At 53.8% G+C, this 12,084-nt stretch overlaps 1 protein-coding gene across 2 annotated transcripts in view; it reads left to right on the top strand.

The window, feature by feature from the left end:
* Nucleotides 1-6,222, top strand: part of SDHB (succinate dehydrogenase complex iron sulfur subunit B) — a 28,277-nt gene extending 22,055 nt beyond the window's left edge. Inside the window, exons 6-8 of one of the 2 annotated variants that reach the window (XM_044914392.1) lie at nt 1,729-1,818; nt 3,336-3,395; nt 6,030-6,222. In XM_044914392.1, coding sequence (XP_044770327.1) covers nt 1,729-1,818; nt 3,336-3,395; nt 6,030-6,107 — 228 coding nt within the window. In that variant the 3' untranslated portion in view covers nt 6,108-6,222. Of the gene's footprint in view, nt 1-1,728; nt 1,831-3,272; nt 3,396-6,029 lie in introns of both variants that reach the window. The other variant, XM_021684070.1, reaches the window with a different exon arrangement.
* Nucleotides 6,223-12,084: the final 5,862 nt, after the last annotated feature.

The following is a 12,084-nucleotide window of genomic DNA, read 5'->3' as shown; positions in this document are numbered from 1 at the left end:
CCTCCCTTAGGCAAGCCCCCAGCTAGGAACCGCCTCCTCCATGCACTAGTAGGAGGGCACGAAGGGCCCCCCTGAGTGTGTTTTCTAGATAACCAAGTTTACACATTTAAATACCAAAAATTTGTTAAGCATTTTTCACTTCCTTAAATTAATACGCTGAACATAACTTTTTCTCACGGTTTTAAAAGGCATCATGCTCACTGTGGGTAATTGGAAAATACAGGTTAACTATTTTAAAATATAAATAATCTGTAATATTCCAGCACCAGGATAACGTCCATTGACAGCTATTTTTGTTTTTTCTTTTATGTGCTACATGACATTTTTATGTAGCTGGGATCAAAATGTAAATATGCTTTTGTATCCTGCCTTCACTTATGTTATTGTGAGCATTTTCCCATGTTCTTTTTTTTTTTTTTTTTAAGATTTTATTTATTTATTTGACAGAGAGAGGCACAGTGAGAGATGGAACACAAGCAGGGGGAGTGGGAGAGGGAGAAGCAGGCTTCCCGCCAAGCAGGGAGCCTGATGCGGGTCTCAGTCCCAGGATCCTGGGATCATGACCTGAGCTGAAGGCAGATGCTTAACGACTGAGCCACCCAGGCACCCCATTTTCCCATGTTCTTAAGAATTCTTCATAAGCATTTGCTTAGACGTTGCTTTCTGCTACCTCAGTTGAATGCATTGTGTATTATTTAACCATTCTACCTACTGTTGGACATTGGACAATGAAATTATTTCCAGTTGCTCAGTGTTACAAATAAGGCTGGATAAACATCTTTATCTTTCGAGTTCTAGCCAAAAATTTGAGTTCCTTTTCTTGTTAGTTTTTCTATAAGTGTATCAAAGAATATGACCATCACCCTATGCTTTCTAGACCAGTGAGGCAGTTTGCACTCCCATCTGCTCTCTGAACAGAACATAGATTTTGTTGAAGACTCAGGGTTACAATCATGACCGTCAACTCTGCGTCATCTGTTACAGTCAGCTGTCAGTGTGCCCTTCTGTCTTGCTGCTTTTAACCGTTTCTGTTTTTCGCAAAATCAGAAAGTCCAGTTTGTTAGAACTGGGGGGACAGATTGAGTCAGCATGGCAGGGTTCAAGTGCAGGCAGGCATTCCAGAGTCGGACTGCCTGGGGTCCCGTCCCAGCCGTGGCTACTTGGAGCTGTGTGACCCTGGACCAATGTCCTGACCTCTCTGCGACGCTAGTAGTCCTCACGCCGTAGCATTGTTGTGATGATCAAATGAGGGAAAGTGAGTACAGCGCATGGGGCTTATTTAGAATGATGTCTCCGTTGCCAGCCCGGGCAGAGGCTGGGGTAGACTCCTGGATGCCCCAGCACGCAGGTCCTTCCTCATTTCTCCTGGAGTGCATTCTAGGCAGTAAGGTGTTTGGGGTGGGTTGGTTGGTTTTTTGTGGGGTTTTTGTTTTTGTTTTTGTTTTTGTTTTTGTTTTAGATAACTGAGAGGTTATTGTTTATTAGAGGATAAGTGCTTGGACCTAAGAACTCTGGATTCTAACCCAGCAAACACATACATTTCGATTCCAAGACCTTTTTTATGAATCTGATAAATCTCTGCAGGCCGCCCCTAAGATTTTGCCAAGAAAACTCACATGCAGGTGGGCACTTTGTTCGTGCACTGACCCCAGAAATGACGTTCAGTCAGCTGGAGGCATGACCGCCCGTCCCCTGACGTGCTCCTGACCGCCCTTCCCCTCCACACAGGACGGGCTGTACGAGTGCATCCTCTGTGCCTGCTGCAGCACCAGCTGCCCTAGCTACTGGTGGAACGGAGACAAATACCTGGGGCCTGCGGTTCTTATGCAGGTAAGGTGCTCCCTCACTGCTCTAAAAGCTTCAAACTGAGGCATCCAGGGGCGCCTGGCCGGCACAGTCCATTGAGCGGCTGACTCTTGGTTTCGGCTCAGGTGGTGGTCTCAGGGTCCCGAGAGCCAGCCCTGTGTCAGGCTCCACGCTCACTGTGGAGTCTGCTTCTCTCCCTCTCCCTCTGCCCCTCCCCACCTCCCTCAAATAAATAAATACATACATCTTTAAAAAAAAAAAAGGAAGAGTCCAAGAGGACAGTATATTGTTGGAAACCAGGCGTTCCGAAGGGCATCCATTACAAACAGGGCAGTTGGCTGCATTCTGCTCACTGGGCTTTCAGTAAATCTTCATCTGCAAAATACCTCATTTCTGTGTGGTGAGGGCCACCCCAAGGGGTGGTCTTGTGCTTTTTGGCAAAGTAGGCCTTGCAGGTGTTCTAAAACGTATCCCCAGTGCAGCTGGCTCTTGCCTACCCACTTGCCCACTGTCCCCAGACCGCAGCTGTCGGGTGGCCGCCCAGCTCCCTCGCGTGGGGATTTCTGACCTGCAAGCAGGGGAGAGAAATTTCGTCGAGGGGCAGCTTCCCAGCTTCTAAGGCTGGAACTGGTTTCCAGGCTAATGAAAGCCTGGAGTCCTGGGTTTAAGGGTTACTTCACAAGAAGATAGCACTGCCTTTCAGTGCCCGTCGCCTTATATGTATAGCCCCCTGCAGAGAAACTGCCTTTGTTCCCAGAAAGCTGGGCTTTTTACATCTGTGGTCAGTGCTTTTCACAGATTCCTAATTTCAAAAAACAAGTTCTCATTTCTCATCATCCCACAAAAAGGGAAGTTACGTGCTGTGTGAGCACTTAGCAGTATTGATTTCCATCCACGTGAAAGATCGAATAACGAGGCGCGTTCACAGTTGGCCTCTGCCCCCACACTGTGACTTGGTGGGGCACGGAGCCCCCTCCGCTTCACTGCGAGCAGCCTGTGCTTGGGCGGTCAGCTGCCTCCGGCCGGCTTGTGCCAGGCTCCAGGGCAGGCTGACCCAAGAGTCCATCCGTGGAACATACTATCTCCGGACACATCTCCTAAGTCATCAGTCTACTGGGAGAGCGTGGGTTGGTGCTATGAGGACAGGGTCATGTGATATGGTCCTTGCCTTCCCTCACTCATAATCTGGGCAGGAAGCCACCGAGCACCTTAAGATAATGAAACGATACCTAATGACGTGTAATGAAACACCAGGGTACCAGGTGCGGTGCGCTCCGGGGCCGGGGGGGGGGGGGGGGGGGGCGTTAGTTGAGAGGAGTTCTAGAGGAGGGACCTCTCCTTGAAAGGGGGCAAGACTTACAGAGCAGAGACAGGCCTCTAAGCTGAGGGACTGCCTTTCGGCTGCTCCCCCGGGGCTTTGTTACGTTGCCAGCACGGCTCATCAGCCCCCCCCCCCGGCTCCCCAGGCCTACCGCTGGATGATCGACTCGAGAGACGATTTCACAGAGGAGCGCCTGGCCAAGCTGCAGGACCCGTTCTCCCTGTACCGCTGCCACACCATCATGAACTGCACCAGGACCTGCCCCAAGGTATGCGGCCCCGGCCCTGCCTCCTGGGCTCCTCGGGGCGAGCCTGCGGGCTAGCTGGCCCCCGGCTGCAAGGACCAGACTGGCTCAGCCCCTCCCCCTCGGGAGAAGGGTTTACTTGTGGGTCGCACGCGGGCCTGAGGGAGTCGGGGATGCCCCAGGAATCCACGAATAGGAACCTCTGCTCTCCTCGACTCGATGGGAGCCGCAAGAGGAAAGGCGGCAGAAGGCAGGTAGCTGTGGGGACCGGATTCCCGCTCCGTGTCGCAGGGTCTCCGGCTCACAACGTTGCTGCCAACATGCTGTGCTCTCGCAGCCAGCCTCTTCTTTCTCCACGGCTTCCGTCCGTCTCAGGGCTCCGGCTCACCTTGCTTTCACTCCCGCTTCCTGCACTCACCCTGACCTTCGGCTCCCGCCACCTGCCAGTCTTCTGTCAGCATGTCCATGGCAGCCCGCATCCCAGGAGGATGGCCTGCTGTGGACTGGCTGCCCGCTGGTCAGGTGCCGGCCCCGGTCCGGTCAACAGGCAGGGAGCAGCCGGGGCCATGTGGCCCAGGACACGGCTGCCCTTCCAGCAGAGACTGCAGAGCAGGGTCCCTGAAAGAGGCAGCGAGGAAGCAGACAGCAAGATGGAAAACTCTAGGGTAACCAGTTGGCAGTTTTTAAAAAGCAGTAGGGGGAGATAGCATAGCTTAAACAGGAAATCGAGACTGGGTAATTCCCTGCTTTTTTGCCGACACTGTGTTTCCAGGGACCCCTGTCTCTACCACAGTGTTTTCATGGTCTGGCAGCAGTGCGGCCTGGCGGGGGCCCCGAGGCGAGGGAGAACAAAGGCTCCAGCCTGCCCCCCAGGCTCTGCCCCCCCCGGACCTCTAACTTGTGGGGCAGGTTAAGGCACTGATGTGCTTAGAACAACTCCTGGCACACAGTGAGCGCTCAGTAAATGGGCCCACAGACAGGGGTCCGGCCTGGGAGACTGTCAGAGACGGCAGCTCCAAGGGTAGGCCGGGCCGCCGTGTTTCTCCGAAAGCTCTGCCTGAGCTTCTGAGGTGCGTTCCCCGGGCAGGCGCCTTTTCAGGAGACAGGAATGGAGGTGCTCTGTGACCTGTGGGACGAGATGAGGCCCAGATTGTGTGAGCTGGCAGGGTCCCTTTCACAGCCGGGGAAGCTGAGCCCTGGGTGGGAGCTGGGGGAGGGGGGGCAGCCAGCGATTTGCAGAGGTCGTTATGGGGACAGGGCAGGGCCGGAAAAGCAAGTCGCCCCGCCTCCCAGAGTGGTCTCTTCCTGCTGCCCCAGATGAGGTGCACACCACTAAGCCCTGCGGCAAACGGGGGCGGGCAGGGGCGCCGCGGAGACCCTTCCAGAGGTTTCCCACTGCCCACAAATGCACATGGGCCCTGTTCTGTCGCACACTGCCTTTTCCCCTTAATTTACTTTGGAGACCCAGATCAGTCTTTGAAGAGTGTCCTCTCTCCCATTCTTTCTCTCTGAAGATCTCGTTTCTTTTTCTTTCTTTCCACACTTTTTCCCCCACTATGGAAGTGCTTTTTTTGGCAGTAGAGTTGAATGGACAAAGGTTTCTCAGCTGGGTGGGACGAGGCAGTCACAAGTATAGATGGTACCCGGAGTGAGGGCAAGTAGGTGGCGTAAGGGAAGTCCACGCCATCTGGAGCATCCTGGTCACGGTGTTCCATAGCAGCCCATGGGTGTCCGCAGAAGGCATCCTAGTTCCCTGGACCAGCTCCATAGCCCAACATGGGGGGCCGGGGCCGACCAGAGAGCATCAGGCCCTGGGGAGACCGGTGTGAGCAGGGGGGTCCCAGGGCTGGGCCTGGGGGGAGTATCTGGGCAGGGCCAGGTGGCAGAGCCGGGCGCTTGGCACCAGGGAGAAAGTTGTTACAAATGCCACCTTCCTCCTTTACTTCCTCAGTCTGCATGCTTGTTGATGGTAGATACGCATACAAACTCAGGGCCCTTGAATTTCTTGCCACCGAGAGGGCATGGCCACGTATCCTTGGCCAGTTCCTGGGTGTTAGAGGCGACAGACTTCGCTTTCTGCTCAGGGTCTTCACGACCCATCTTCTGGGCCTCTTCCCACACACTTCAGTGTCAGGGTTAGAGTTGTCCTGCTACAACGGGGGGACTCCCTTCTAACCTCGGAGGAGTCCTTGTCTCGTTTTGCCACGTCTTCACGGTCTCCCTCCCTCGCGGGGTTCAGTCATGGTGCCTCCTGCAGAAGCAGCGTGGCCAGCCAGTCAGACTGCTGATGGCGCTTAGGCTCGCTCCCCGTCACCCGTGAGGGCTCGCCTATGCCCGTGGGAACGTGTAAGGGCCCAGGGGCCGCTGGCTGGTTGGGACACTGGCTGTGGCCATGGAAAAGCTGCCCCCTCCTGGATGTGTGTGCATTTTGAGCACACAGCCCTCGGGGGGTCAGCCCTGGGCTGGGCTCTCGCCGTGGGGAGGTGTCTGCAGGTGGAAACGGGAGAGCCCTGAGCCTGAGCCCTTGGCTTTGGAAGGACGTGGTTTGCATCCACCTTGCTTTGACCCTGTTACCACTGGGGGAGTTTGCCCAAGGCCCTGGGTTCTTCATTCGGTCTCGCTTGCCCCGTGATATCGATTCTCTTCTCTTCTCTCAAGGGGCTGAATCCAGGCAAAGCTATTGCTGAAATCAAGAAAATGATGGCCACCTATAAGGGGAAGAAAGCATCAGTGTAACTGTTCCCACGCCAAGCATGACAGCCAGCTCAGCTGGACATGCTTTATATCCAATTCGAGTCCCTTCAGAGGTCTTGATGTTCCATGAATACAGCATGTATAATAAAAATTTTAAATAAATAAACGTTATTCTACTTTATTAACAAAAAAGCAAGCCTGTTCCTTTTACTTGCTGAAGAGGAATGCACAGGTGCCAGAAGGAAGTGTCCTTATCCTTGGAGAGGGGCGGGGGCTCCTGCACTGAGCCCAGGGCGGGGCCGGACAGGCATGGCCTCAGGCCTGTTCCCTTTGCCCGCCCCCAGCTGGACGCCCTTGGGCAGCCTCCTTGTCCTCTTAGCCTCTCCGTTTGCCCGTCTGTACAGGGAAGGTGGTGACTGCCCACCTCCCCCATCGCTGCGGGAACACCCGGCCCTTGCTCTGCGTGCTCTCGAAGTGTTAGCAGCCGCCCGGATCAGAATTACTTAAAGCCGCGTCTTGCCAAGTCATCATATCTCACCAAGGCGAGGTGAGCCGCCTCCAGCACAGAGCAATGACCGGGTCAGCTGTGACCTCGAGTTCCACGGCTGACCTCCAGGGCCCTCTCCCGGCAAGCACGGCTTCCCGGCACAGCTGCCCAGGCGGCAACGCTCTCAGAGAAGCCAGATGGTGCAAGAGTGCATCGGGGTGGAAGTGAAAGGCCCTCCATGCCCCGAGTCCCACCCCCCACCCCCCGCTGACTGTTGTATTTCCTTCCAGACCTTTATGTCATGACAAACGGGCATACAGAAAGCTTTCCCTTCAAAGTCGGGGTGTGATAGGTGGCTCCTGGGTGGCTCAGTCGGTTAAGCATCCGACTCAGGTCATGATCTCAGGGTTGTGAGATCGAGCCCCCTGTCAGGCTGAGCACGGAGTCTGCTTCGGATTCTTTCCCTCCCTCCCCCTCTGCCCCTCCCCCAGCACACACGCTCCCTCGCTCGCTCTCTCAAATAAATCTTAAATAAAATACTTAAAAAAAAAAACAGGGTGTGATATAACCTGTCCACTTTCCATTTTTCCTCTTTTTTATTGTGGTCACATATACATAACAAAATTTACATTCTTAGCCATTGTTAAGTGCACCGTTCGGCGGCATTAGGTACATTCGTATCGTTGTGCAACCACCACCACCGTCCAGAACTCTGCATCCTGCAAAACTCGTCCTCACCAAACAACTCCCCGCCCCAGCCACCACCCTTCCGCTTTCTGTTTCTGAGACTCTGACGACTCGCCGTCCTATGAGTGGAATCATACAGTAGTTTGTCTTTGGTAACACTTCACTTGGCATAAAGTTCTCAAGGTTCATCCGTGTTGTAGCCTATGTTAGAACTACTTTCCTTTTTTTTTTTTAAGATTTTATTTTTAAGGGGTGCCTGGGTGCCTCAGTCCATTAAGCGTCCGACTCTTGATTTCGGCTCAGGTCACGGGATCAAGCCCCGTGTTGCGCTCTGCTGAGCAGGGAGCTTCCTGGAGATTCTCGCTCCCTCTCCCCCTGCCCCTCCCCACCCTCACCCCCCCACGTGCATGCTCTCTCTCTCTCTAAAAAGAAAAAAAAAATTTAATCTCTGCACCTAACATGGGGCTCAAACCTACAACCCCGAGATCAAGAGTCACATGTCCCACCAACTGAGCCAGCCAGGTGCCCCAGAACTTTCTTTTTAAGGCTGAAGACTACTCCTTTGTGTGTAGACACCACATTTTGTGGATTCATCCATCGACACTTGGGTTGCTTCCACGTTTTCTGGCTATTGTGAATAACAGCAGCCTTCTGTTTTTACTGCACAATATGGAAGGGCCCCTTCGGTGCTAATAAAGATCTACCTGTGTGTGTGATTTAAATTCCGCCTGAGCCTCTCGAACCCCGGGTTCGATGCTCCGGGTGCAGGTGCACGGTAACCACCCTGCTGCTGCCGCCCGGTGGACCCACCTCTCGCTCGGGAACACTCCAAGGCTGCTCTTTCACCCACAGCAGTGAGATCAGCCAGGAAACAAAGGCTCCTTGCATCGTGAGGCAGGCCGCCAAGAAAAATGCCTGATTCACCCAGGATGAACCTTAATGAGCGTTTCTGGCTTTGAAAAGGGACAGCTCAAAAGCACTTGTCTCCAGCGTTACGAGAGGTGAGACGCTGGGGGCAGAGATGAGCAAGATGTGTTCCCTGCCACCAAGGAGCCCAAGCCGCCAAATTAAAAAGGAACAGACACTGAATTACTAGAAATTCAGAACAGGGTCTTCGCCCTGAAGTGTCGCATCTCAAATTCTTGACCACCCCTGGAAGACCACACGGTATCCCGTCCCCAGGTGCTAGAGATCTTCAGTTCGGAAGCGGGAACCGAAAGAGCCCCCGCAGCCCCCACACCTTCCACACCCGCTCACACCCCGTCCACCTCTGTTGGCCCCAGGAAGGTCACAGTCATGGACCCACGCATGATTTGACTTTGCCTGTCATGCCTCAATGGGTAGATAAAGACGGGTTTTCTCGCCAATAACATCATGGCTTGGACGACAAGCTCTGTGCCGCCCGTTCTGGGGACGAGGCAGTGTCCTGTCCTGTGAGTTGCCACCGCAGATCTGCTTCCGCACCTGTCAGATCCGTCACTGCCGGCCACTCTCACCTGTCGCAAACCGGGCCAAGTGGGATCCACCCACAGTTGCACTTACTGTTTATTTCACCTTTCCCTGGATTGCAGGCAAACGTTCCATTCCAACAGTCACAAACACTTTCCCAATAAAAACTTCAGACCTGAGCAGAGAAAGACGGTATTTTGTCCCTTATGCTCCCTCTGTGCTACGTCTGAACCGTGTCCAGACGATGTGCCTTCATTCACAAAAGTAATACTGTGGAATTCCTCGAGTTTCTCTGAGATGGGACCCAGCCATCTCTTCTTCCCTGGTCTTTGGGCAACTTGAACCGCTGTGCCTCTGTTTTCCTGTCTATAAAATGGGAATTAATAGCATTTATCGCTCAGAATTGTGGTTCAATTCCAAATGAGAATAAATGTGAGTTCTCACCCCCCCAAAAAAAGTAAATATGTAAGCTGATAGATGTGTGAACTCAGGGAAGAGAATCCTTTATACCTCAAAAAAGCTGAAAAAAAAATTTTTTTTTAAGATTTTATTTATTTATTTGACAGAGAGAAACCAGCGAGAGAGGGAACACAAGCAGGGGGAGGGGGAGAGGGAGAAGCAGGCTCCCCGCAGAGCAGGGAGCCCGATGGCGGGGCTCGATCCCAGGACCCTGGGATCATGACCTGAGTCGAAGGCAGACGCTTAACGACTGAGCCACCCAGGCGCCCCTGAAAAAATTTTTAAATAAATACTTAACATATTAATCTTCAAAAAAATAAAGACAAACGGGAAAGCATCTAGCCTGCGGTAGAGCGAATGCTCCAGAAATGCAATTCAGCTGATTTGTCTCAAATCCCTACGGCATGGAAGTCCCACTCCGTGCCACAGGGACCACCCAGGCCTTCAGGTCCCAGCCCCCTGCACCTGACGACCTGGGATGTGTCTCACCTGCCTGGCCAGAGCAGGGGATCTCCCATCCAGAGGATGGTTTTTCACCAGGACCACCAGTACTCATTTCTCATGTCACAACGACCCCAACGCCCAAATTCTCTCTGGCCCTTCTCCTTGCCCAGGAGACTGTGAGACAAATTGCTGAAACCCCACTTTATGTGTCTAGACAGCCATCGTCTTGTCATGGGGTTTGTTACTAGATGAGAAAACCCGCTTTTTTTGCAAAAATCTAGTGAAACTGGAGAAATTGAGAAGTAAGGCAATGCTCCAGAATAAACAGGTTCACACTAGTGACTTGTCAAACCTTTTGCCACTTGGACCAGGCATATTTTATGTCCTTCTCGGGGGCCCCCCAGGGAGCAGCCACTTTGCAAGGAAAATTCCTTGATGGGTTCTGACCCACAGGTGACTGGAGCCCAACCCACAGACCACTCAGAGGACCACACAGTGAGAGCCACTTCCCCAAAGGTAACCCCAGCAGACAGCAGGGCCTTCCACATCCTCTGTGGTTTGGGAGGAAGCCCATCGAGGCAATGGGTGGAGCAGCAAGTGCAGCTCCTTCCCAGATGGCTCAGAAGGTGGAGCCTCTTCAGAGCCCACCCCATGAGCAATATAAATGAGGGGACCAATCTGGCAAGGCGGTCTCTGAGCCCCCCGCTTTTTTTTTTTTTTTTAAGATTTTATTTATTTGTCAGAGAGAGAGTGCAAGCACAAGCAGGGGGAGAAGCAGAGGCAGAGGGAGAAGCAGGCTCCCCGCCAAGCAAGGAGCCTGATGCGGGGCTCGATCCCAGAGCCCTGGGATCATGACCTGAGCCGAAGGCAGACGCCTAACCGACTGAGCCACCCAGGTGTCCCGAGCCCCTTGCTTTTATGAAGCTTCCAGCCCAGCACCAGGAGCTAAAGAAAGCAACCGGCTTCCACCAAGCACCTGCTATCTCATTCTGCCCTCTGAACAGCTTCCGTTTTCCACAGCAGGAGAGGGGCTCAGAGAGGGAAAGTGACTTTTTTAAGCTCATATAGCTAGAAAGTGCCAGATACACATCGCAGGCCCAGGTCTCTGGTGCCAGAACCCAGCCATGGTCCCCGTACCACACTGCCTCTTGGCAAGGCCATCCTAGCAGGTCATTTCTCCGAACCCCGCCATTCTGCCTGCTGTGGGGGTCTGGGTTCCCCGGGCAAGAGGTCCGTCAGGCATTGGGCTAGGCTCTGGAGGAGGACATGGGGACTCTGAGAAGTAGCCTGCCTGCCCTGGAAATGTCATCAGCAGATGACACAGGAGTCATCAACGGAGTGAAGCCAGCCGCGTCCCCCAGGTGGTCAAGCTGCTCCGCCAGCAGCCTGCCCGAGCTCAGCAAGTGGCTCCGTTGCCCCCACCTGCTCAGAACAGAACCCCGGAGCATCTCTGATTCCACACTCCTGCACTCCACATCCCACCCATCAGCAAGTGCTGCCAACATTTGCTCCTTTAGCAAATGTGTGTATGAGGTCTTGCCATGTATCAGGCACTGTCAAGGCCTTCCTTGCTTTCCCTTCTGGAGTCTGTCCTGCACCATTACCCCTGCATCGAAGTTCTGGCTCTTTCCAGCCCTTTCCATGACAGGTTGTTGTTGGAGTTTTCCTCTACCTGCCTTTGGCTGCTCCCCGTGTCTGTCTCATTCGCCGTCATGTTCTCAGCTCCTAGAACAGTGCCTGGCATGCCGCAGATCACGCTGGATGGATGATGAATTGGGCCAGTCCTATCCTGGCCCTAATATGATCCTTCCCTGATTTGCCCCAGACCCTGGGGTCTCTCATTCACCTTCCGCCTTTGGAGGTCCTTAGTCCAGAAGCCACCGACCCCGGGGTCAGGGGACACCATGTCTGCGCCTGTCACGATGGAGCAGTGTGCTAAGTGCTGCATACAGGGATGAGGTGTCCGGTGCCTGTCAGGGCCTCCATGCGTCCCACCCGTGCAGGTGTATCTGCAGTCATGCTGTGAGGCTTCTGGGGTCTGGGCTATCCCTCCGCTCTTCCTCTGGCATTTCAGACTCCTCCCGTGCATCACTGCAGAGTCTCCCCGGGTCCACACACACGTTGGAGTCTTGAGTCTCTGGGCAGGTGTGTCTTCCTTCTTTGACGTTTATCAAGCCGTGCCAGGTGCTGTCCCAGGTGTTTTACGTTTTTCCTCATGTGGGCCTCAAAACAGCTCTATGAGGTGGACATCGCTGATGTCGTTGCCATCCTATAGGTTAAGAAAGGAGGCCCAGAGAGAGGTGACTTGCCCAAGGTCACACAGTCTGGACAAGATGGAGGCCAGCCTGAAGCAGCACGCGTAGCCCTTAACCACTGTGGTATGCAGCTGGGGCTGACTCCGCTGAGCAGGGCACGGAGCAGGGGGAGGTTATATCTGTGTGTCTGAGTGTCACACCACTGTTGTGTATGTGTGCGTTGTCTCTACGTGTCATC

The sequence above is a fragment of the Neomonachus schauinslandi genome, chromosome 4 (genome assembly GCF_002201575.2).
Source record: "Neomonachus schauinslandi chromosome 4, ASM220157v2, whole genome shotgun sequence".
Taxonomy (NCBI): Eukaryota; Metazoa; Chordata; class Mammalia; order Carnivora; family Phocidae; genus Neomonachus; species Neomonachus schauinslandi.
Note: the sequence above shows the minus strand (reverse complement) of the source record. Positions and strands in the feature narration are given on the sequence as shown.